We start from the raw sequence: 27002 nt of genomic DNA, 5'->3' as shown, positions 1-27002 counted from the left end.
GGGTCTCGTCGTCTGGGAGTGCGCGCAGCGTGTGTGTGGAGTTTATGCTTTGAGAATTTCTGCCCTCTTCCATGGCATTTGCAAAAAAAAAAGCATTCTCCCATGTTGATAAGAGTATTTTGAAAAGCACTAAAGCAGTGGTTCTGAACCTGTGGTCTGGGGACCACCAGTGGTCCTTGAGGGGGTTCCAGGTGGTCCCCAGCTACATGATGGAGACTTGGTAACCAAATGAACCCTTAGAGATCTTTAAGTCTTGCGGGTACAATTAAACCAAGTGGGTCCATTTGGTTCAATTTCACACTCTCAACAGTTGAAAAATTGTTAAACATCTGCATTACTTCGACACAATTTGAGAATGTAGCAAAATTAATTTGATCAACATTGGCCTGTTATCTCTCCTAATGGTACCAACATCAATACAGTTCTTTAGTTTGGGTCTGGAAGGCTAAATGTCATCAAATGGTGGTCCGTGGCTCAAATGCAGAATAAATAATGGGCCTTGATATGAAAAATCTTGACAACCACTGATTTAAGGTATATTTAGAACGGATAAAAATATGCGATTAATTTGCGATTAACTATGGACAATCATGTGATTAATCGCGATTACATATTTGAATCGATTGACAGCCCTATTATTATATAAGACAGAGGCAACAATTGTGCAAATAGCCAATCCACAAGTTCACAACGACCTTGGACATCTGCTATTTCACAACATTTATATGTGGAACCATTCTGTTGCTTGTCTGGGTGGGGGGTCCCCAGTTCAAATATGATTACTTTGGCGGGTCACAGCCTGAAAAGGCTCCTAAAATTGCTAGCCTACCACCTTGATATTACCAAAAAAAATGTTGTAACTTGTTGCCTTATCTAACTATTCATTGATTCACTCCCAAAATCCATTTGGCAAAAAAAAAAATCACACCTGTGTGAAGTGTGGGGCGCTCACTTCGCATTCTCTCATGTTGGGCTAGTTGGTGTCAAGGTGATGTATGTTTGCTCAGCAGTTGCTGATGTCTGCTCAGGAGGTTTGAGTGTTTACTCAGACCGAAAACAAATTAGAGGGAACATTGCCGCGGACCACCGCACCAACCTCCGCAGGGACCCCCCTTATATTAAACACACATCTATACGGAAGCTGCTGGTTATTATTCATATTGAATCAATTCTTGAATTGAATTGATTGCGCTATGGGCTTGTAGATCTGCTATTTTTCAATAGCTAAAGCATAACATAATGCTTAAAACACCAAAAGGGGTTCCCGCCCAAAATGGGTTAAAACAGCTTTTACTTGATCTTTTACATTCCTTGTTGTTCATGTCCACACTGTATTGCTTTACTGCTGTTATTTTAATGTCTTATGCCTCGCTTTTTCCCCTCCATTGCCATGTAAAGCACTTTGACCTGCATTTCATGTTACAAATAAACTTTTATTATTATTATTATTACTGTCTTGTTTACTGCAAAAATGTTATTACTCCACTCCTTCAATACAAATATCTATAAAAAATACCTCTTCTTATTGTGTCTTACAAAAATATTGATATGTACCCAGTGCAGTTATCGACAGAGGTAGTAGTTGTTTGCACCAGTAATTGTGGTTTTCGAAAGGACATCACATTAGTGAAGTGTCTTGCTTTTCTCCTAGAAGCCAATAAGGACAACCAAATGAGCCTATAACAGTCCATTTGGACAGTCTCAGAGTTTGTTCTAGGGTCCTTTGGTTCCATTTTGTACTAGGCTACACTCACCTGGACAGATCCTGTTGTTGTTTACACACACACATAAACAGACACAGATATATACATTTCAGATAATAGCACAATTCTGAAGATAATGCATCAGCTGGTAATTAATTGATTTGAATCAATTCTTGTTTTTCTCCATTCTTCCCCCCATTTTTGAGGAGCGCTAGCCCCTCCTATATTCTGCTTCATTTTTGTCCTAACACAAACATTAAATGCCATTGACAATGAATGGAGAATTTACGTCATAGGTGTCTGAGCAAATCGGTTATTTTGTCCTAACACAAACATGAAATGCCATTGACAATGAAATTATAATTTACATCAGATGTAGACGAGCAAATCGTCTATTTTCGTCCTACACGATGATTAAATTCCCATTGACAATACATGGAGAATTTACGTCATATGTGTCTGAGCAAATCGACATGTTACGTCATGATGATGTACGATGATAAGAGCGCCCCTCACTTCACACGGGTGAGAATTTATTTTTTCTTGTCGAGCTTCTAGTTGCTTTAATTTAATAGATATAGACCAACGCTGAAGAGTCACTATTGAGCAGTGAAACGGCAGCAGTGTCGGTGCATGCCATCCCTAATCTCTCAAGACAGAGTTTCAATTTGCAACGAAGATCTGTCAGCAGCACGATAGTTGAACTGTACAGCTCCTGAGGGAATCGCCTTTGAGGATGGAAGCAGTTTAAACCAAGACCTTAGGCCCATTCTACAAAATGTCTTGTGAATCCTAACCGTTTCATATAAAACCTATGTTTCTGTCGGTGGTTCTCAAACGTTTTCAGGTCAAGGACCTCAAATATTATTATGTACTGTAATTGTCCACCATCTGAAAATATGGGCACTGTGATTTCCTACCACCAGACACCATACTAACCCAGTAAGCACTGTGTTTTCCTACCACCAGACACCACACTAACCCAGTGAGCACTGTGTTTTCCTACCACCAGACACCACACTAACCCAGTGAGCACTGTGTTTTCCTACCACCAGACACCACACTAACCCAGTGAGCACTGTGTTTTCCTACCACCATCAGACACCACACTAACCCGGTGGGCACGGAGTGGCGTTGGAAGATGGACCCTGCTGAGACCATCCTCCAGGAGTCTGTAGAGAAACACCAGAACATGATCCACGGGTTCAGAGGTCAGTGCTGCTACAGCTAATGGATCTCACTCTCTCTCTCTACGCTTTGCACCCTGTCTGTCTGTCCGTCCGTCCGTCCGTCTATCTCCGTCACCGCTGGCCCGATCAACGTGAACACACACACACACACACACACACACACACACACACACACACACACACACACACACACACACACACACACACACACACACACACAATCCCTGGACACCAGAGCAGAATCTCTGCCCCAATGTTTCACATCGGCCTGTTATAGCGCTAGCAGGAGGCCAATCGTTGCAAAACGTTCTATATTACTCCAACCGATTTTGTGCAAACATCACGCAAATCTGTACACACTCTAGTATCTCTTCTATAGTAATTGAACCAAACTGGTCTGTCGGAATTGTCATATTCCATCGTTAGCCAAGATTGGCTTCTAAAGTTTGCCGGAGTGGTTCATTTGGAACAAAATGCCTCATCATGATAATTATCGAAAGTTAGCTACATTTGTGGCAAATCTGCTAAATAAATGCTTACAGCTTTCTTCACAAATGTGTTCATAAAGGTGTCTACTATATCACCTCTCAATTTGTTCCAAGTCAACTCCCTTTGGAAACTTTGTGACAGCTGCTGAAAGTTGGGCTACCATTAACTCATCCATCGCCAGGAACGCTTCATTTTTACGTGTTTTTATTTAACCCCTAGGGTGCTAAGAGGCAAGAATGCATTACGGTGTTTTGGGGCTTTTTATTAATTAATAATCGTATTATGGATGTTTTTTAGCCCAAGTGTGCCCCCAAAATTGCACCTCACTTCACACGTGTGATTTTCATTTATTCTTTTGTGTGCTTGGTTTGGTTGTTTCGGGTACATTAGACATGGCTGCCAGTTCCCACCTGATGTCGTGTGGGAGTTCAGAGTCATCCAGACCGTACTGAATAACTTCTAACTTGCATAACGTCTTCAGACTTGGACTCAAGTCTAAGATATACAGGTTAGAAAGTGTGTCCAATCCTCCAAGGAGGATCATACGATCTCCCACAATGCAACAAATAATTAGAAGAAAAAAGGGCAGGGTACAACACTGTACACTTTTTAAGGGGCGCTAGCCCCTCCTTTGTCCAGATTTTAGCGTAAAATGACATTTGCTTCTCTCTCCCCGGCACCTTGGACTAATTACAGTATCCCTCTCAATATTTCTACTATCTTTTTTTCATTTGCTGCTTTCTTTCGTTTTAGTGATTTTAGCTGTTTTTGACAGGGGGTGGGGGCATTCGAGCATAGGGCTAAATATGTATTTATTTACAAAACTGTATAGCGATTTATTTTTTTATTATTTACTATAGACCTACTAGACCCCAAGAAATTACATCTGGCCACAAAAGATCACGGGATCTACTGAATGTGTCAAACTAACATATTGAGCCTACAGTATATGACACACAGTGTGGCTTCCCCCCAGTAGGCTACCTTCACATTCAGTAGATCCTGTGATATTTTGTGGCCAGATGTAATTTCTCGCGGTCTAGTAGGACTATAGTAAATAATAAAAAAGGAAATCGCTATAATATAAAATACATATTTAGCCCCATGCTCGAATGCCCCTGTCAAAAACAGCTAAAATCCCTAAAACGAAAGAAAGCAGCAAATGAAAAAAAAATAACACTCATCTTTTACTTTCTCTAATAACAACCTAAAACATGAACTTTGGTTGAAAAAAACTAAAGTTGTCCTTTAATATCTCTCTATGTCTCTAAAGACAATACACCATGAATAAATACTGAAACCAGATATAATCATTAGGGAAGGTGTATGCATGTACTATATGTAAACTCTTCATTTCCACTTTCCAGCCATTCAGTTGAAAATAATTTGGGGACCCCCCAAAATAATTTGGCGACCCCCCGAGGGGTCGCGACCCACATGTTGAGAACCCCTGCTGTAGAGAGTGACAAAGACTCTTGAATCTGAATCTTACATACTGGAGTGTCGATAAACTATACTATACGATAAAAAGATAAAACTGAGGGATACATTTAGTTGTCACATCACTGTCATCCTTGCCATGTATACGTGCACATGCTTGCTCACGCACACAACACACACACACACACACACACACACACACACACACACACACACACACACACACACACACACACACACACACACACCCACGCACACCTAATGATTGTGCGCCACCAGTTTTCTTCACAAACAGAAGAGAACTTGTTTTGACTTTGTGACAGATTATATAAAATGTGTTTTGAGCAATTTGTTATATCCCTTCAATTTGGGATTAAGACATGTCGGTTGTCTTAAGTGGATAACTTTGAGTTCTTAAAATAGTTCAACTTTGTCCGGAGGCAATATCCACCTCAACCACACAATTGCACCCCCCTCCCCCGTTTGACATGTGTTCCATTTCTTCCCCCTTCAATTATCCTATCTGTCTACTATTCTATCTAAAAAAAAAAAGCATAACCAATAAAATAATTAAATAATACCTAAAAATCTAAAAAATATCTATTAAAGGACGACTTAACCACTTTGCGACCTATCTTCATATAATAGGTCCCCACTAATAATCATGATAAAATGGAAATAGATTTTTTTTTCCTACTCCGTCTGATATAGGTCTCATAGGAGGGCTGTGGGCAGATGAGAAACCCGTCCACCAGTGACATCATCGTTAGGCAGATTTTTTTTAAACACTATTGTTTTGACCAAAATGTTTAGATTTTTTATTATCGTGAGAATGATGGCTTCCATTGTCGCCTTGCAACTTTCCAGGGCTAGAAATCCTGCAGTTACTATTAGCTTGGATTCCCCATCGATGATGTCACTGGTGGACGGGTTTCTGAACTGCCCACAGCCCTCCCATGAGACACAGACTGAGTAGAAAAGATTGATGGTATTTTATCATGATTATTAGTGAGGACCTATTATATGAAGATAGGTTGAACAGTGATGAAGTGGTCCTTTAATCCAGAGCGATTTACAGTAAGCAAGAACAACAAATGGTAATACATCAAATACATAGAAATAATCATCAACGATCATAAGCATGAGAACCTAACATCTGTCTAACAGTAGAATATCTGTACAATGCAAAATAATGCAATCTAAGTTTCATAAGTTCAGCCTTTGTGTATGTATGCCTGTAAGGTCGTCGAGGCTAGTGCAAGTGCTGTAGGCTAGGATGGTGTCTGAAGACGCAAGTTTTCAGACTACGGCGGAAGATTGGTAGTGAGTCTGCACTTTAAATGTTTAAGTGCCAGCGTCTTTGTGCCGCCAGGTGAGGTCCAGAGGACACTCGGTAATGGTTGTGCAAGGCCTAACATAACATCAGTCTCCATCCCACGTGTTCACATTGCTACAGGGACACTGTTAATAGTGTTCCGTTCCATGACCTTGCTGCTGATAGACTTGAGTTTTATATGAGCTGTCCACTTTGGAGAAGGACAAGAGTTTCTCTGGAGGACCGCGATATACACCGTAAAATCCTCAGTGTTGAATTAACATATTAAGACCTGAGACCAGATTCTACAACATGTCTTCTGAATCCGTTTTCTGGAGAAATGTTACTATGATAGTGGTTCTCCAACTTTTTCATGTCAAGGACCCCCATAATTATATGAATTTGGCAGCGACCCCCCCCATCTGAAAATATATTGTTCCAGGGACACCCCCCCCCCCCCCCCCAGAAGCAAATATTTGAGTTAAAAACGTTTGCTGTGAAAGAATATATATTCAAAGATTTGCACACATTTTCATGATTTCAGCATTACAAGCTCATAGCACACACTCAGTATAAAAAAATAGCTGAGCTTTTAGATCTGCTATTTTTCAACAGCTAAAGTTTAAAATAATGGTTAAAGTGGTTCAAAGCTAAGGCGACACAGATGCGTCCTCAGGTCTGAATGGGTTAACTCTCTAACCAGACACGTAAGGATCTGATTGGTTACATTTGAGTTATAGACGGATACATTATCACTGATGATTTCACTGTGTAGAAATTCAAGTGGGGGTGCTACACGTACATTTCACATTTTCAGACATCAAGACGATATGCATTTTAATGAGGTTTCTGACACTTCTAACGCTGGAAGTGGCTAGTTCTTATGAAAATAATGAAGTGGCATTTCTCCAGAGCAATGTACAATGACGTTTGATGTATGGTTTAATTTGCCTTTGAATTGGTGATGCCTAGTCACAATTCTGTCTAGAGACATTGCTCTAAATTGTTATTTATGAATCGAAGCATATTTAACATGAAATTCTATTGGGGAAAAAATGAAAGAAAAACGTATCAATATTCCATGCGGTACTTGAAATAGGAAGGATGTCTGTTAAGGTCACAGTAACAACTCTTGTTTGTGCCGTCGACTTTAGAGCTTAACCCATTTTGGGCGGGAACCCCTTTTGGTTTGATTGATTGATTGAAATATTTATTAACAAGCAGAATTACAGTACATTTCAAGCACAAACTCAATACAAAGACTGTTAACTGTGAGTGGACGACCCAATTAAGCATTACACTTGTTTACAAGAGGGTCCACCATGTTCAATTCATCAAAACATTTAGAGACATACAAATAGACACTTCTATATAGTCAAAGAACAGAACAGGAATTCATCATAGAGGTAAAAAGGGAAAAGAAACATACAGTGTTTCAAGCATTCTGTTATACTTTAGCTATTGAAAAATAGTAGATCTACAAGCTCATAGCGCGCCACCGAGTGGCGCGCTATGAACTTGTAGGTCTGCTATTTTTGAAAAATCGTAAAAAAAGGTATATATTCTTTCAGAGCGAACGTTTTTTTTAATTTCGACGTCAGGCCTAAAGGGGTTAACAAATGGTTTATTCTCTGACTATTCCAACGTCCTTCCCATTTAAACATGCAGCTCTCAAATAGCCTTCTTTATTCATCCCCAGACTAGCCTGGCTTGGCCATGGGCGTAGCTTGAACTTGACCCCAGGGGGGTGCGAATGTCTGGGGGGGAATCCCCAGACATTTTTAAACTTGTATTCATTATTTTGCCGTTTTTATACAATGCCCTAACCCCTACAAATGTGTTATTTAGGACAGCACGCGCACACTATGTATGTCTCGCACATAATATGTCTCGAATGTCCTTAATGATTATAATCAAAATAGTAAAAGTTTACTGAAAAGCTTCGGCAGGATAACGACACAGCAGCATGTCACAACAACTGGGGGGGGGGGGGGGGGGGGGTAAAAAAAACCCATAAATTCCGCCCATGGGCTTGGCCATACTATATCTGCCGAGGGGAATTATTATTATTTTTTTTTGCACGGGCAGATTCACGTCTGGCCACTGCGAGGCTATCACCAGACAGAACTCTTGTACTGGATAATCTTTATTTAGACACAAAAAAAGGAAGAAAAAAAAAAGAAAAAGACCAATAAGAGTCCTCTACATTCTACAGCAGGGGTTCTCAACGTTTTTGGCTGGGGATCCCCGGAAATGCTTTGGCCATGTCTCGCCACCCCCACCCCCAACACAAATTGACCGCTACAATACCCTTAATAACGGATAAAGTACATCATAAATAAATACTGAAACCAGATATAATCATTAACAAACGTTTATGAATGTAATGTATGTGTACTATGTAAACTCTTAACTTCCGTTTTCCAGCCATTCAGTTTCGCAGCCCCCAGGTTGAGAATCCCTGCTCTGATTGATTGATTGATTGATTGATTGAAGTATTTATTAACAGTTTGCAGAATTACAGTTTCAAGCACAACTCAATACAAAAACTGTTAACTGTGAGTGGACGTCACCCTAAAGCATTGCACTTGTTTAAGAGGGTCCACCGTTTTCAATTCATCATAACATTTAGAGACGTACAAATATACACTTCTATATAGCCAAAAACAGGAAATCATCATGAAGGAGGTAAAAAATGGGAAAAAACATATACAGTGAGGGGGAGGAAAAAAATGGGTGGGTGGGGGATTCAGATTTTACGGGGGCCAGTTTCGAATTGCAGCCGTCTGAAGGTGCCCTTTGAGAGGGGTTTTGAAGGAGTCAAGGGATTTGCATGTCTTAATGACAGTTGGTAGGGCGTTCCACATTTTGGTTGCATAGGAGCGAAATGAATTTAGTCCCTTGTTTGTGCCGAATCTGGGTTGCACATGGTTTGTTGAACTCCCTCTGGTGTTGTGGGAGTGAACTTCATTGACATTAACGAAGTATTTAGACCGGTACATGGGTATCTCTACATTAACCTTAGTGTTTTGGTGGCTCAAACGTATCAGTTTAAAATCTATTGCAATCCATGCTATGGACCCGGCAACTTCTCTCTAAACACATTTCAGAAGATTAATGAGTATTAGAAAACTGTAGAGAAGAACATCAGCATAATCTCTGAATATGTTTTTCCTGTTTAGTTTGGTTCATTAAATGAATTACGGTCCTTCATTCGAGCCAGCAGTGCAGCGGTCTCGGTGCATTTTATATGTAGCTACTGAGGGACTACTGTATATTTGGACTTTTTGTAATAGACATCTTTTGCCCACGCCTCCTGGAGCAGGCTGGAAGCTGCGGAAAGTGTGATGCGGTTACACACTCAGTTGGTAGGATGTGTGTTGATGGTTAGTTACTGCGAGAGTCACGTCTATTGACCATTTGCAGACCGTGGTCATCTTGCCATCAGAGTTTGGAAGCACTCGTTTTCAGTAAAGCAATGTCCTGCTGCCTCCTGCGTTATGTGCAAATTCAAAACAGGTGGTACGTAACGCAGGGCAGTTGAGTGATATCTAACGAGCACGTCCAAACTGCAACACTTCACCTGCTGCAAGGACAGAAAGTAACTCATAACATGTCTACAGTGGATTTTTATGAAACAAACACTTATAATTCAAGCTGCAATGTTGGTGAGTTTGATGTTGTGTAATACAATCAGATAGGACTTTTCTGTTTGGATGAATGGGCTGCCAATGGGATGTTGCACCTTGTTAGCACCTTTCCATTAACTTACTGTATATGGTAAGATGGCCGCGGTCTGCATATGGTGGATAACCAACACCAACTCAGGACTCCTGGATCGCTGGCCTCCACGCTCTCCTATCTAACATCAGGTTCCTGTAGGGCAGTGTGTCTACGTAGGTGGTGCGCCTCTTTCCCCTCCTGGCTCTGCCCTGGGTTGGCTCCCGTAGAGTCAATTTAAAGTTAAACTTAAAGTTCTGGGTGCCCTGCCAGCCTCATCATTCTCTCTCTGACTTTTTTCTGGTTTTATCCTCTTTAGCAGTTTCTGTATTGACCTGTGCCTTCCTTGAACTGTACCCATTCTGCAATCTGACAACAACAATCAATCAATCAATCAGTCCCTGTTCTCCCATTCTCTAATGCACAACTTTTTATTTTTGCTCACTTGTATGTTTCTTTCACTTGATTCGCTGTTTTTTTCCACTCTTACTATTGAAACGTGGCCTATGCCTGTTGAAAACGATGCCCGTAGAGAGCACCTTCCCCTCTCATTTAGTGTTGATTTTGATTTTAGTCATAGTCTTTTGAATAAAATTGCATTTAGTTTTAGTCACATTTTAGTCACCTGAAATGTTTTAGTGTTTTACTAAATCTAAGGTTGATTTTGACAACTGAAATGTATGTTGGTGGGCTTTTGATGGCTTTGTACACTTGGACTGTCAAATTGATGTCATTAGGGATCTCTATTATTTTGGCCATAATATGTTCCTACACACACCGAGTCTGAAGTCGATCGATTGGTCGTTCCTCAAGATACTCCAAGGACAGACACAGACATGACACACACACACACGCATGCAGAAATGTTCGTAATTTATTGTCAGAGCACCCTTGTACTACACTGGCTCCAGCCCCCTGAATCGCTAGCCACGCCCATTAAAACAAATGTTCGGGCCATTCAGGTCTGGTGACTCTATGGCAGCCTTGGTTAAAAATCAGATACCGCGGCCACGTTTCAACTTGAAGGGCTTTCAGTCTGAATAATGACGTGAAACTAAATGAAAATTCAGTCTGAGTGTCGGGTTACCCTTGCACTCGACTGTCTGTCTGTGATCTCACAGACTTCACTTTCCCTCGGGTCCTCGACTTCTCTGTGACACGCACACTGAGTCTGAGCTTGATTGGTTGGCCCTGGCTCTCGAGGCTGACTGACTCATTCGCTGACTCACTCACTCACTCACTTGCACACACGCACCCATGCATGCATGCACGCACACACACACGCACGCGCACACACTCAGAGGAGCAAAAAGTTACTGAATTGTATCGTGTTACAGACAACAATTTGTAGTTGAAAACCACAGATAGATAACACAGAACTCATCCTCCAAGCGACCCAATCAATAATAATGAATTGCATTTTTATAGCGCTTTTCCAAGTGCTCAAAGCGCTTTACAATGGTTCATTCATTCATACATTGGGAGGGGAAGCGGCGAACAGTCGACGCCAGCGTCCTCACTTCCCACATTCATTGGACGACCTGCTCTACCTCCTGAGCCACAGCCGGCCGGGGTCTGATCAAGGCTGATAAGCCCACACTGTCTCCTGAGAGACTGAGAGACAGTCAATGGGGAAGATTGCTGATGAGATGTTGGCGACACTAAGGCCCCATTTACACTGGCAGACAAATCTAGCCTGAATCAGATCTGTGCCACATCGAGAGTGAAATCCGATTAGTTTTAAATGACTCATTTAAACAAATCGGATTCCAATCTGGATGTGGCTCAGATCTGATTCAGGTTGCCAGTGTGAATGGGGCCTTAGAGGCTCCAGGCGCTGTGGGCGTCCGGGTCTGGCTCCTCCTTCATCTGACCAGAAGTGCAGAATCCTTCTGTGCGTTGCGTCGTCGTTGCTGTCATTACCGCTGGACAGCACACATCTCAGCCTCTCAGATTTTAAACCCTCCTTGCAGGTTTTACTGTATACCATACTGTAGTTTGTTATTTAGTTTACGGTAGTTTTGAAACTTTTGTTACTTTTCAGTGTAGGCAAAATCTAAGCCTTTGCTTAGATTTTTTCAGTTCGTCCCATGTTTTCAGTATTGTAAAACCAATGCTTAGGATGGATGGATGGATGGATGGATGGATGGATGGATGGATGGATGGATGGATGCGTCAAAATTAACCTTTTATTTGACCTTTCTTTGTGTCTCCAGGTGTTCCTGGAGTGCTTCCAGAACGCTATGAGGAAGGCATGGCTGTCAAACACTGTGCCTTGTCCCTGGTGGGGGAGCCAATCATGTACCCCGAAATCAACACTTTCCTCCGCCTCCTTCATACGCGTCGCATCTCCAGCTTCCTCGTCACCAACGCACAGTTCCCCGAGGAAATCAGGTAGGGGCGCACAACACTCTAGTCTTAACTGCCCACGTTCACAGTTCCCCCAGGAAATCAGGTAGGGGCGCACAACACTCTAGTCTTAACTGCCCACGTTCACAGTTCCCCCAGGAAATCAGGTAGGGGCGCACAACACTCTAGTCTTAACTGCCCATGTTCACAGTTCCCCCAGGAAATCAGGTAGGGGCGCACAACACTCTTAACTGCCCATGACGGAGATCTCCATCTTTTAATGCTTTATATTTGTTTGATATCGGCGAGCGCTACACTGCTGTCTATGAGCGTCTATTGCACAACATTCAAAACCAGAAGTCGTTGGTCGGTCGGCAAAATGATTCCCCTCCAACAGGGAGCCCAAATCTTCTCCCGCCGATTTCTCTGAATCTAAATCACAGATTACGATTCTAATCAAAACACGCGTTTTTGACGGCCCATCGCGGTCCCGTCGCTAGTCGCAGTAAAATAATTCATGCCTTGGGTGGTCGGCGATCATCCCATGATGGATTTCGTTAACCGTTATGCTACTTATTTACAGTTATGTACTTAACTGATTACCTCACAAAGGTGAGCAACTCCCACAGCCACAACACTAGAGCAACCTTTTTGGCCACCCCCTGTTACCTCCCAAACAAGCTGACGCACCCCCCCACATGGTAATATAAATTGCATAAGCTATAGAGACATATATTTCCTATTTATCCACATATTAACCTGAATAGGGCATATACAGTACATGCAGCATAAGTATGCTATATTCTGCATATACTTGCCATATATTGGCATAATATGTTAATATATTTCAAATAAAACCATAGCACCACCATTAGCCTTTTTATGTCGTGCACACATCTCAGCCTCTCAGATTTTAAACCCTCCTTGCAGGTTTTACTGTATACCATACTGTAGTTTGTTATTTCGTTTACGGTAGTTTTGAAACTTTTGTTACTTTTCAGTGTAGGCAAAATCTAAGCCTTTGCTTAGATTTTTTCAGTTCGTCCCATGTTTTCAGTATTGTAAAACCAATGCTTAGGATGGATGGATGGATGGATGGATGGATGGATGGATGCGTCAAAATTAACCTTTTATTTGACCTTTCTTTGTGTCTCCAGGTGTTCCTGGAGTGCTTCCAGAACGCTATGAGGAAGGCATGGCTGTCAAACACTGTGCCTTGTCCCTGGTGGGGGAGCCAATCATGTACCCCGAAATCAACACTTTCCTCCGCCTCCTTCATACGCGTCGCATCTCCAGCTTCCTCGTCACCAACGCACAGTTCCCCGAGGAAATCAGGTAGGGGCGCACAACACTCTAGTCTTAACTGCCCACGTTCACAGTTCCCCCAGGAAATCAGGTAGGGGCGCACAACACTCTAGTCTTAACTGCCCACGTTCACAGTTCCCCCAGGAAATCAGGTAGGGGCGCACAACACTCTAGTCTTAACTGCCCACGTTCACAGTTCCCCCAGGAAATCAGGTAGGGGCGCACAACACTCTAGTCTTAACTGCCCATGTTCACAGTTCCCCCAGGAAATCAGGTAGGGGCGCACAACACTCTAGTCTTAACTGCCCATGTTCACAGTTCCCCCAGGAAATCAGGTAGGGGCGCACAACACTCTTAACTGCCCTTGACGGAGATCTCCATCTTTTAATGCTTTATATTTGTTTGATATCGGCGAGCGCTACACTGCTGTCTATGAGCGTCTATTGCACAACATTCAAAACCAGAAGTCGTTGGTCGGTCGGCAAAATGATTCCCCTCCAACAGGGAGCCCAAATCTTCTCCCGCCGATTTCTCTGAATCTAAATCACAGATTACGATTCTAATCAAAACACGCGTTTTTGACGGCCCATCGCGGTCCCGTCGCTAGTCGCAGTAAAATAATTCATGCCTTGGGTGGTCGGCGATCATCCCATGATGGATTTCGTTAACCGTTATGCTACTTATTTACAGTTATGTACTTAACTGATTACCTCACAAAGGTGAGCAACTCCCACAGCCACAACACTAGAGCAACCTTTTTGGCCACCCCCTGTTACCTCCCAAACAAGCTGACGCACCCCCCCACATGGTAATATAAATTGCATAAGCTATAGAGACATATATTTCCTATTTATCCACATATTAACCTGAATAGGGCATATACAGTACATGCAGCATAAGTATGCTATATTCTGCATATACTTGCCATATATTGGCATAATATGTTAATATATTTCAAATAAAACCATAGCACCACCATTAGCCTTTTTATGTCGTGCACCGACTAGAAGGCGCTCGCGCACCACAAGGGCTGCACGCACCACAAGGGGTGCACGCACCACAAGGGCTGCACGCACCACAAGGGCTGCACGCACCACAAGGGCTGCACGCACCACAAGGGCTGCACGCACCACAAGGGGTGCACGCACCACAAGGGGTGCACGCACCACAAGGGCTGCACGCACCACAAGGGGTGCACGCACCACAAGGGCTGCACGCACCACAAGGGCTGCACGCACCACAAGGGGTGCACGCACCACAAGGGGTACACGCACCACAAGGGGCGAACGCACCACAAGGGGCGAATGCACCACAAGGGGCGAACGCACCACAAGGGGTGCACGCACCACAAGGGGTGCACGCACCACAAGGGGTGCACGCACCACAAGGGGTGCACGCACCACAAGGGCTGCACGCACCACAAGGGGTGCACGCACCACAAGGGGTGCACGCACCACAAGGGGTGCACCAAGGGGGCAGGCAGACTTTCCAACGTTGAAGCTCTGGGTCCTAGTGGTAGGAGGAGGGACTACAGGCGGACCCGTGGATTCATGACCGGGAAACCCCGTGCAGCTGGGCTTTAACATTGAGCGCTCGGTTGCCCTACGTCACTCAGGACCTCAAAGTTGAGGTCCTGGGAGGGACTTCCGGCAGTCTTCCGGGTGCTTCAAAACGCCACTGAGCAACTTCCACTGACTGAATAGCTGGGGGGGCGGAGCTTCACGCCAGTTCAGTCTCTATTATATATATACTCTATGGGGTGCACGCACCACAAGGGGTGCACGCACCACAAGGGGTGAACGCACCACAAGGGCTGCACGCACCACAGTTTGGGAACCACTGCACTAGAGGGAGCATAAATAATGATCTGGTGCCACCCACATTTAGAACAAATATGGGTAAATTCACTTTCCACAGCACTGCCACTCAGGTGTGGAATGCCCCGCCCCCTTCCCTCAAAACAAACAAATCACTGTTAACCTGACGTCGAAATTTAAAAAAAAAGTCTTCTGAAAGAATATATATTCAAAGATTTGTGCCGCATTTTCACGATTTTTCAAAAATAGCAGACCTACAAGCTCGTAGCGCGCCACTCGGTGGCGCACTACGAGGTTGTAGATCTGCTATTTTTCAATAGCTAAAGTATAACATAATGCTTAGTTAAAACACCAAAAGGGGTTCCCGCCCAAAATGGGTTAAAACCGGTCCGAAAATTCACCTATCAATGTCGGCGGGTGAAAAGGAGAGAAGGTGATTGCCCAACCTCCTTATACCCCCCCTCCGATTGATTTATTTGACCTATTTTGACCTGTAGGCTACATAGTTTTTGAGATATATCGATTATTGTGTCTGAATTAATGCATGGGACCCGAATGGAAACGAGGCGCAAGGTCTTTTTTTCGTTGCTATCCTTTTGGACCAATGTGCTTTGACTGTACCATGTACTGTACTGTTTGCATTATTTATTGTCTAATAAAATAATCAATCAATCCAAAAAAAAACTAGAAAAGAAACTACAGGTCAAATGCACAGGTACTGTGTTGATTGATTGATTGATTGAAATATGTATTAACAGTTTGCAGAATTACAGTACATTTCAAGCTCAAATGTACTCAACTCAATACAAAGACTGTTAACTGTGAGTGGACAACCCAATTAGGCATTACACTTGTTTACAAGAGGGTCCACCTTGTTCAATTCATCAAAACATTTAGAGACGTACAAATAGACACTTCTATATATAGTCAAAGAACAGAACAGGAATTCATCATAAGGGAGGTAAAAAGGGAAAATAAACATATACAGTGAGGGGAAAAAGGGGTGGGCAGTGGGGGGGATTCAGATTTTACGGAGGCCAGTTTTGAATTGCAGCCGTCTGTTAACTTGAAAAGGGCTCTGAAGAAACAAATATCTGAGCACAGCAATGTACTCGTTCCAACTGACGCTGGGCATTAAATGCTGTGTATTTGTATGTCTACATGAGGGCAATCTGGGAACCCAACGTCAATGCAAAGGGACTTGTAGCAGTGCAATCTCTTTTATTAGGCTACATAGTCTACTGTAGGTAAAAAAACTCCTGCCATGAGCAGCTGTCGTTCACCTAAACTTATATATTGCTTTTGTTGAGATTGTGTTCGTTCTCGCTCTCCTTTCTCCCTCTCTCTCACTCTGTCTCTTTTTTCTTTGATCATTGAATGATCAAGTGGTTAAAAGCTAATGTGACACAGATGCGTTCTATGTGTAGTCGATGGAAGCACTTCTGTGTGAATGGGGACATCACATGGAAACAAGCTTTGGCTTTTTCCTAATTAATCAATTTTGCCGCTTTTTAATTGGTGTGCTTTTAACTGTTGCCAATAAGGTGTTCTATTCTAACACACACACACACACACACACACACACACACACACACACACACACACACACACACACACACACACACACACACACACACACACACACACACACACACTTCCTATCATAGTCTGGAAGGACTGTAGGTGTGTGGTAATGCATTCACCAAAATTGAATAGCAAGTTGTCATCGACAGATTATAATGGCAGCATGCAAATACATTCAGAGCCGATTGGTCTCTATTAAAATAGATAATGGTGCAGGAAAACATATCTTCAAAGGACACTATAGTTACAGTGGCATACATACACGGTAGAGCTTTATTAGTTGTCTTTGCTTAATTTGAATTGCTGAATATTGTGACTGTGCACCCAACTATTGTGCACTCAATCTTCAAAGCCGGTCTGTACAGAGCCTTACAGGCTCACAAATAACATTGCAAATCATCACAGCTGTGTGGCTGACTGCCTGTTACCAATTTCTCCTGTCTCTCTGTGTCTGACTGCTATTCAGAACAGGCGTACGTAGGTCCTTGAAGTATATCCTCTTGTGCACCTTATGAAAAATACATAACTAAAAGGCCATTCTAGCCTTGTGGGGCTTTGTGTGCACTGATGTGAAACCTTCAAAGACACAGAAGCACGCGTGCTTTTATTTTGTGTGCTGCACAATGAGCAAAGAGAAGAGAGTTCTGCATCCTTTGTGGGAGGGAAGTCGCGACTCTTTTTGATACAGAGACAGTCATGACGGCAAGACTAACTGTTCAGGAGAGGAGAAGAACTGATTTTCTTTTTTATGCAAAATGAGTTAATAGCACAGGCAGACTCTTCACATGTATTCTTCACCGAGCATGTCTGAAATAAATGTCAGAGCTGAAATCGACATGTAAATATGAAATAAATGCTTAAACATGTAGCTAGGTGTATAATGTTAGAGTCCACAGAAGTGAACCTTTCAAGCCCGTTTTCTCAACTTGCTGTTTTCTGCAAGACATTACTCTATAAGCCATATCTCCAAAACTGGTGGGTCAAACTGAACAACCAATATGTCAATTTGAATCTATGATTCCCTCTTTCATATGACATGAAAAAATCACACCCGTGTGAAGTAAGTGGTGCAACTCCGTGTGGGGGTCCCGGGGGGGGTAGTTCCAGACCAACAGGAACGCACCCAGGGTGCCGGCCCGATTCCGGCGAGCCGCCCCGCGTCCGAAACGGTTGAGAAATGACAGAGTTACCGTGTGGGGGTCCCTCTACTGTACCCTCCACTGTACTGTACTGTCACTGTACTGTACTGGCACACCCGAAATCACCATATATATACAGTTAATATGTGCGTGTGTTTGTGTGTGTGTTAGGTTGCGCACAGGTGGTGAAAAACAACCATGCTGTTTTCGTGCTCAGACATACATACAGACATACGCAGGCAGCCAGCCAGCTACCCACACACATAGTCACTTAAGGAAGTGGTTTGCACCACTTAAAACGATTTTATTTTCCCCTCAATGACTTAGCCTCGGTCAGAAGCGGTCACTAATGTCTTTTTTTGTGCCCCACACAGTCACTGTAATTACTGTACAGCAACACAACATTCAAACAACACTTTATGAAGACAAAACAGAATATCTGTTTGACCACGAATGTTCATGCACACATTCGTGTCGCCCAATTCGACTGGGGCTTGTGAACAGCCATATACTGCGTGCAACTAGTAATTTCTTACTCTCCGTTTTGGAATGATACTCTTGTGTTGTCCTCTCTTAATGTAAATCGCTCTGGATTAATTTAATATACTTTAAAATTAATCCATGCCGAAATTGTAAATCTATTGTCCTTTCACCTTTTGTCTAGCTCCTTGAACATAATTTATGCTGAACTTATCAAGACAAGGCACAATGTGCTTTACATGCAGAATAATGAATAGGCTTGTAGTCACACACCCTGAATAAGAACTACATGGGTCGAAAGTCGAAACCGGTCAACGACCTTAGAATGACTTTTTGGAAAGTTTTTATTTTGCTAGAACGAAAATAACATTGCCTGGATGCAACTGGGACGTATCCTCAGTGATGTATCCCAAGGTCATCGGGGTTTCGGGTCTCTCGAACATCATACCTCTCACTCGGGTGACCCAGCCGGGGTGATCAAGTCCCGACTTACGTCCCAGTAGCTACCCTCGATCAGACCACTAGGGAAAGACAGGGCCGCACAATCCGTTGGGACCACTCCGGAACTACTATGCCGGGACTGAGAGGTACAATTCTGGTATGTGGAAGGACTAGGCTCTGTGGGTTGCCTCCTGTACGGGCCCCTCCTACGTCTCACCAGGTCCACTCCTGCTCTCACCAGGAGTACCGCCAGGACCTGTGCGTTGCACCAGACTCCCAGTACCAGACACTTCATTCAGGAGTGGTGGTTCTGCAGGCTCCACCGCTGGGCAACGGTAGTACTGCAGACTCCACTTGCGGCTCGAATGGCCTCATCGAAGGCCTACATTATGCCCTAAGACAGGGGTTCTCAACGTTTTGGGCTGGGGACCCCCGGAAATGCTTTGGCCATGTCTCGCGACCCCCGCCCCCCTCCCCACCACCAATACAAACTGACTGCAAAACTAACCTTAATAATACTGAAACCAGATATAATCATTAAGGAAAGTTTATGCATGCACCACATACTATGTAAACTCTTAATTTCCATTTTCCAGGCATTCAGTTAAAAAAATACATCGTACTCGTCTTAAGTGTGCTTGGAGTTAGCTTAAGTCCTTCCTCGTAATCTAGGAGGCATTTAAAAAGAAAAATAGGAGATGGAAAAACTAAAAGAGGCATTGGAAAATTCCAAGTCAAATCGCAATTATGTTTTTACTTATGTTAGACTTAATATCTTCTTTTTTAACCTCCACCCTGGATTAAATCTTCCTGTAATGTATCATAAGTTCCATTATTAAATATCTGTAAATGTGTTATTTGTTAATACAAATGAAGTCACATTTAAAAACAGCCAACCAAAGTGATGTACAGAATGAGAAAAAACGAAATAAAAACACATTGCACACAAAAAAAGCAACAAATAGAATAAATAGGCATCAAGTAAATAAAAAACAGGAAGACAGTGAGAACCTAAGTATAGTTAAAGGTGTCAAAAGACGATCCCGGGGGAGAATGAGTTAAAATCAATTCTGTATTTGACTGGAAGCAGGCCAAGATGGAGGGAGTAATGTGATCCCACTTTCTGGTGCCATGAAAGGCCAAGGAGTCGCTATGTTCTCTGATATCCACGTGGCTTTCAGGTCCATCATGCTGTGTTGCTTAATTTATACGTGCTCACCGAAAATAGCCAATCTACAAGCACACAATGTCTCACGACGCAGGCTTTTGACCTATAATCTGAGCACATGCTTCGAAACCTCATGGTTGGTCATGTCTGCCATGTTTTGCCATAACAATTTATTTTGCCATAAATCAGGTAGCTTTAAGGTAGGGCCATGACAGCAATGGTAGGAAAAAAAGATATATAATATTAATCATATTCGTATATTCGGTTTTCGGCCAACTGTTTCCTATATTCGGTATTCGGTTTCGGCCAAGAATTTCCCTTTCGGTGCATCCCTAGTCACAATGGGCCTCATGCGCCAATAAGTTCCTATAGTAAGAGAAATCTATGAAAATCTGGGAACTAAATCGTTACCAAGAAATTTCTTCACCAATGTGTTTCTAAAGGTGTCTAATAACATGTACTAAAAGTTTGAAATTCAACTCCCGTGGGAAATTTGAGTTATTAGCATAATATGTGACCATACCCTTAACATCCTATATAAGGCAAAAAAAGTCCAAATTTCATCATTCTTTAAGTAACATGTGACATATGAAACTAGGGTGTTTGCATGATTCTGAATTCATTCCAAGCATTAGTTTTGCACAAAAAACACTCCTTGGGAGGAAAACGGCCACACAAACGTGATGAGGTCAGCACATTTGGTCAAGTGGATATGGCCTAATTTAGCCCAAGGAGTGTTTTTTGTGCAAAACTAATGCTTGGAATGGATTCAGAATCATGAAATCACCCTAGTTGCATATGTCACATGCTACTTAAAGAATGATGAAATTTGGACTTTTTTGCCTTATATAGGATGTTATGGGTATGGTCACATATTATGCTAATAACTCAATTTCCCACGGGAGTTGAATTTCAAACTTTTAGTACATGTTATTAGACACCTTTAGAAACACATTGGTGAAGAAATTTCTTGGTAACGATTTAGTTCCCAGATTGGTCAAATACCTGATAAAATGCCCTTACTACTAACTTTTCCTCTTACATTTTGTTTGTTTGGGTTGGGTTGTGAACTCTAAACCAGTGGTTCTCAAACATTTTCATGTCAAGGACCCCCAAATTGACATGCATTCTGCAGACCCCCATATGAAAATATTTTCTGCTAGGGAAATGTTTTGAAGATTTATCAAAATGTTTCGAAAATAGCCGATCTACAAGCTCAAAATGGGCAGTAATGGGACGTGTTTGTGAGCTTGTAGATTGGCTATTTTCAAAGTATAAAATGGGATTAAAGTGGTAAATGTTCCATATTTTGCTGTGGACTGCCTGGAACTTCCTCAATGACCCCTTGAGGTCCTCAGACCAAACTTTGAGCATCATGCAGATGGCGCTGTTTTTCCTTTATGTTTTCAGATTGCACTTAAGAACGAAAAAGGCACCCTAAGAGTGCTCCACAGTGTGCGTAGATTCTGTTCTTACCTACGAACAAATCACAGCTAAGAAAAGATTGAGGGATCCCAAAAACTTCCTAAGTGGGTCTAAGAACAAATTTCCTCTTAAGAACTTCTTAAGAACGGTTGGCGCATGAGGCCCAGTGTCTTTGGCTGCCTCAGCTGTCATATGCCGACTGTCCCTGGGCCACCAGAATACAGGCAAAGGCACGGAACAGCAGCCATGGATCCATCATCTTGATACTGTCAGGGACCAGCTGTCTGAATTTATTGAGTCTGACGCCCCAGACATTACTTTGATTGGAAACTCTTCAAGTCTTCACACTTGTGATAAGGAGTGTGTGTGTGTGTGTGTGTGTGTGTGTGTGTGTGTGTGTGTGTGTGTGTGTGTGTGTGTGTGTGTGTGTGTGTGTGTGTGTGTGTGTGTGTGTGTGTGTGTGTGTGTGTGTGCGTGCGTGCGTGCGTGCGTGCGTGCGTGCGTGCGTGTGCGTGCGTGCGGAAACAAAGTGCAGATTTGGGGGATTTTACTTGTAATAGTAGTCGAATATGTGATTATTCGCTGGTGAAATATCATATTTTTTGACATCTTTTCTTTCACCCAGAAAACCTTTTTAGTTATGGGCCGTTGAATAAAGCTTGTTTCGACCAAAAGCGCAATCTGAGAAAAGAATCTGAGATTAATGTATTTTTTTGTCAATCTGTTTACATTGAGGCGGATGGAGACAGGGTTTTCACTTCCGGTTAATTTCTGGTATTATCCATCACCTATAGTCAATGTGTTGAGAGAGCAGCTAGCCTTCAAACCACTGAAGTCTTCTCCTTAACGTGTTGAGGTGCAACAATGTTAGGTTAAGTTCACCCAGAACTCAGGTTAGTATAACCTCTCGAGCAAGGCCACATTTAGGTTCTGAGAACCTTATCTGAAACAAAGTTGTAGCATATGGAAAATAAAAAGAGTCCTGAACATGTGAAATGTGCTACAGGCACTGACATGTCATGTCAAAATGTTTTCCTGTTCATGTCGATTATTTCCTTGCTTATACAGTAGTTACGATGTGTCTTAACTCATCCACCGCTAAATGGCAGTAGCAATAGTTCAGCACAGGCCACCATAGATTTGTTCTATTTTTTTAGAACGAGATAAGATGTGTCTTACTCTTAATACTTTCAGCGCCATTGCCGACACTTAAAAAGTCAATTGAAGCCTAATTTTGATAGTGACGCTTAACGCCATTGCCGACGGCCTTCGGCAATTGCGCTTTTATGGCGCGTTCGATTGCTCGAGCTAGAATGCTACTCACGTTAGCCGGTTAGCTAGCTATGTTGTTAGCACAGCACTGGATCTTAGATAGAATCCATTCTATCAATTTATTTCAATCGCCTGTATCTCCTATTCCTTGTCCCAGATGGCATTTTGGTCAAAACAGCGTTTCTTTGACGGCACAGATCTGACGATGTAGAGCTCTCCAGAGCTCCGGTCTGGCTTCAGATTGTAAACAAGGCCTGTCCGCTCCGTATAGCTTCCAAGGTTATGACTACTGCTCATGGACCGGAAATGGCGGCTTTTCAAAATAAGAGCTTAAATTAAAAAAATGCTGGCGTGAATTAGATCCTATTTTTTCAATAAATGCCAGCGTTCTAAGTTTAAGTCATGATTATAATGTTATCAATTTAAGCCCCTTTTAAAATAAGTTAAAAACGTCTTTGGCCTGGAGGCACTTTGTGAAAAAGAAGTCAAATAAGTACTTGGCCTAGAATTAATGAGATCTCTATTGGAAGAGCCACCCATCGACTTCTCTAACCTTCCCTGTGTTTCTTCACTAGTCCGATCCAGAAGAACACAGTTTTCCGCTAGGGACACATTACATCAGTAAGCCGGAACTGGGGATGGCAATGAAGGACCCGGGTTGTCTGGCGGTGGCATTGTGAAATCCATGATCTCGACCGCGGTCGAAAAATGATGAGGACGGTGTCTTAACTGCATTCTTACTGAGATGTTGAAGCAAAGTCCTTGTTTCCTTTAGGACGTTGGTGCCGGTCACCCAGCTATACGTGAGTGTGGATGCCAGCACCAAGGACAGCCTGAAAAAGATCGACCGGCCACTCTTCAAGGACTTCTGGACACGGTTCCTGGGCAGCCTGAAGGCTCTGGGGGAGAAGGTTAGTCCACCTCACATCACAGTCACTCCTGTTAGAAAACTGGAGCTAGTGTTAGTAGTAGTGCTTGAAATACATAATTATGTCCATTAAGTCCAGTCTGGTCTTATGTGCTTGAGTTGAGTGCACGAACATCGCCATCTGGTGGCTGAATTTACAGAGAAAAAAAACAATTGCCTAGATGATGTCACTGGTGGACGGGTTTCTGAACTGCCCACAGCCCCCTATGAGACACAGACTGAGTAGAGAAAAATGGTGGTATTTTATCATGAACATTAGTGAGGACCAATTATATGAAGATAGGTTGAAAAGTGGTATGGTTGGAATGAGGCACAGGTTGTAATATATTTGATGTTATTTTGATTACCAAATGCTGTGATGTAGAACAGTGTTTCCCAACCTTTTTTGTCCCAGGGCACACTTTTCATAGCCTAAAAATCTCGGGGCACACCTAGATATACGGGGGGTGTATGTGTGTGAGTGTATATATACATTTACTATATATTTATATATATATATATATATATATATATATATATATATATATATATATATATAGTAAAACGTCTTTGATACCAAACACATTATACTTTTGACAGAGTAAAACTTATTTAAACACACATGACAGCACTCATCAAATAACTTTAAAGAGAAAGAAAAGGACAGACAGTGCCTCAGTTTCATCAATTTATTTTTGAAAACTCATATACAAAATATAGCACACACATGTTCAATTTGTCAATGCAAAGTAATACTTCTAAATAAAAAAAGGAGTTGTAAAAACAAGAACAAAAATCTTTTGCCACAATACAATGGTCTTAAACTTGAGCACTTTTGTACAAAACAAAAGTTGGCAAGTTCTGTCTTAGTGTGAACCTTGAGCTTGTTTTCCTGAACAAAGAGTTTTTATCCTGGCTGAGACACTGGACAAACTGACACGGAGCTCCTCATCAACTGCTCTCAGGCTCTCTCTGCGTTTGTTTTTTATGCAAGTCAGGCTTGAAAAGCTAAGCTCACACAGGTGGGTTGTGGAAAAGGGGAGCAGCACTGCCATTGCTCTGTCTGTGATGGCTGGATATTCTTTGCCAACAGCCAACCAAAACCTGTCCAGGCTTAGCTCTATTGAATTTCCTTTTCCATTCATAGTCCCCCTGTATGTCCAATAACTGTCCAATGGGTCACGGACCCAGTCAAAGTCTTCGGCGGAAACTGGGGGCAAATAAATTGCAAATTTGTCCTTGAGAGTTTCCAGATGCTCAGAAATGACCCCACACAATTCACGATTGTTTTTGTATCCAGCGTTGCTGCAAGGAAACATGTCTAGCTTTCCCTTGCTTGCAGCCTGCCGCCAGATGGCGAGTTTTTTCCGAAATGTGTTCAGTTTTGTCGTGCTTGTAAGAATATTCTCATTTCGCCCTTGCATTTTCCTGTTCAGTTCATTCAGATGGATAAAAATATCCGCCATGTATGCTAGTCTTGCACACCAGTACTCATTTGCAAACAGTTCGGCATATTTGGATTGCTCAGCGGACAGAAAGCACTTTAATTCCTCCCTCAGTTCATATACACGCGACAAAACTTTTCCTCTGGAAAGCCATCGAACTTCGGTGTGCAACAGCAGAGTTTGATGTTCCGCCTCCATTTCCTCGCACAGTGTGGCAAACAGCCGGCTTTTCAGTGGTCTCGCTTTAAAGTTAACGACGCTTACTGCATCATCCAACAAAACTGACAGGTCTTTTGGTAAAGTCTTTGCAACCAGCGCCTCACGGTGTAAAAAACAGTGTGTAGCCATGACGTCAGGATTAATCTCTTTCACTCGGCTAACAAATCCCTTGTATCGCCCGGTCATAGCTGCCGCTCCATCAGTGCACACACTGACACAGTCTTCCCAGCTTAAATTCCATTCCTCCAAATATTCCGGAAAACTTCCTCTCCTGTTTTATTTCCAGGCAGTTGTTTGCAAAACAGGTAATTCTCTCTGATGAAGTCACCATCCGCGTCAGAATCAATGAATCTCACGTTTGCCAACAGCTGTGCGTGTCCACTTATATCTGTTGATTCATCCACTTGCAGTGCAAATTTTCCACTCGTCATAATTTTGTGTATGACAACACTCTCTATGTCTGCAGACATGTCTTCAATGCGTCGGCCAATTGTGTTTTTTGAGAGTGGCACATTTGCTAATTCCTTTGCAGCATCTGGTGGCACCAAGCCCACATCACCTGCAAATTTGAATGAATTGGCTATTACTGTTTCTGCCAATGTATGAGGCATTTTTAACTTTGCCAACATCTCTGCGATTTGGTAGCTTAATTCCAGACCTTTTTCAGAAGTATTTGTGGTACTGCGTATCAAGTACTTGCCTGCTTCGCTGTGTCTTTCTCCTTTTTTTCTTTCAAACCCACGAAGGGGCCGCTGGCTGTGCCGTCGTCAGATGCAGGTGACCCGGCGGCACTGTGTGTGCTGCTGTCGGGTTCTGGTGGTGTCTTTCTGGAGGGAGCGAAATGTAGCGTCTTCTGGATGCATCTCTTTTTGGCTGCTGGTTCCATCTTGTAGTAGCTGTACAATGTGAGTGAGTGCCAAGCTAGTCTGTGCCACATTTATACAGTAAAGTTGCCAGTCGAGTACAGGTGAAGGCCCCATGTACACAAAGACATACATTAGCATTAACATTCCTATGGCCGATGGTCGTTAGAGTCTATTGTCCCGTTGTTGTTGTTGTTGGACGTCTAATTAGACGTGTGACAACGACGCAACAATAGGAATCCTGCAGCTCAGTAGCTATAGAGAGTATGCGCATGCTTAAAGTGAATGGCAAATTGAGTGGCAAAGCAACAGGCAAAGTGAGTTTAACATTGTTTAATGTTGTTTAATGCAATCAGATAAGACTTTCCTGTGTGGATGTATGGGCTGTCAAGGCCAGAAAGTAGTTTTTTGCCACTCAGTAGGCGTTCCTGCATAACTTCCTGGTTTGATGATGATGTCACACGCATACCCTCTATTGCTTTCGGGGGAGGGTTAGTGTTACTTTCGGTCAAATCAGGCTGCACACCTGGACACATCAAACGGCACACAGGTTGGGAAACACTGATGTAGAATATGTGTCACTAGTGGATAATGAGTGACTTTCGGTTGTATGTGGGTTGTTTTATGATGCTTGGATTAGGTCATGCTTTGGATATATATTGCTTTGGTCCAGGTAAAATATATTATTTTATAGTTCTTTCATGGACCATATTCACACAGTGGCCATTGTG

At 42.7% G+C, this 27002-nt stretch overlaps 1 protein-coding gene across 1 annotated transcript in view; it reads left to right on the top strand.

Annotated features, from left to right (window-relative positions):
- The window catches only part of LOC306932941 (S-adenosyl-L-methionine-dependent tRNA 4-demethylwyosine synthase TYW1-like), a gene marked incomplete at both ends in the record, with an annotated part of 43377 nt that extends 18621 nt beyond the window's left edge, over positions 1 to 24756 (top strand). The window contains 4 exons of the mRNA XM_079514914.1: positions 2805 to 2914; positions 12074 to 12251; positions 23613 to 23748; positions 24739 to 24756. Of these exons, the coding sequence (XP_079371040.1) occupies positions 2805 to 2914; positions 12074 to 12251; positions 23613 to 23748; positions 24739 to 24756 (442 nt within the window). The remainder of the gene's footprint in view (positions 1 to 2804; positions 2915 to 12073; positions 12252 to 23612; positions 23749 to 24738) is intronic.
- Positions 24757 to 27002: the final 2246 nt, after the last annotated feature.

Source organism: Electrona antarctica (assembly GCF_951216825.1).
Source record: "Electrona antarctica genome assembly, chromosome: 11".
Classification (NCBI taxonomy): Eukaryota; Metazoa; Chordata; class Actinopteri; order Myctophiformes; family Myctophidae; genus Electrona; species Electrona antarctica.
This window is presented reverse-complemented; position numbering and strand designations above follow the sequence as displayed.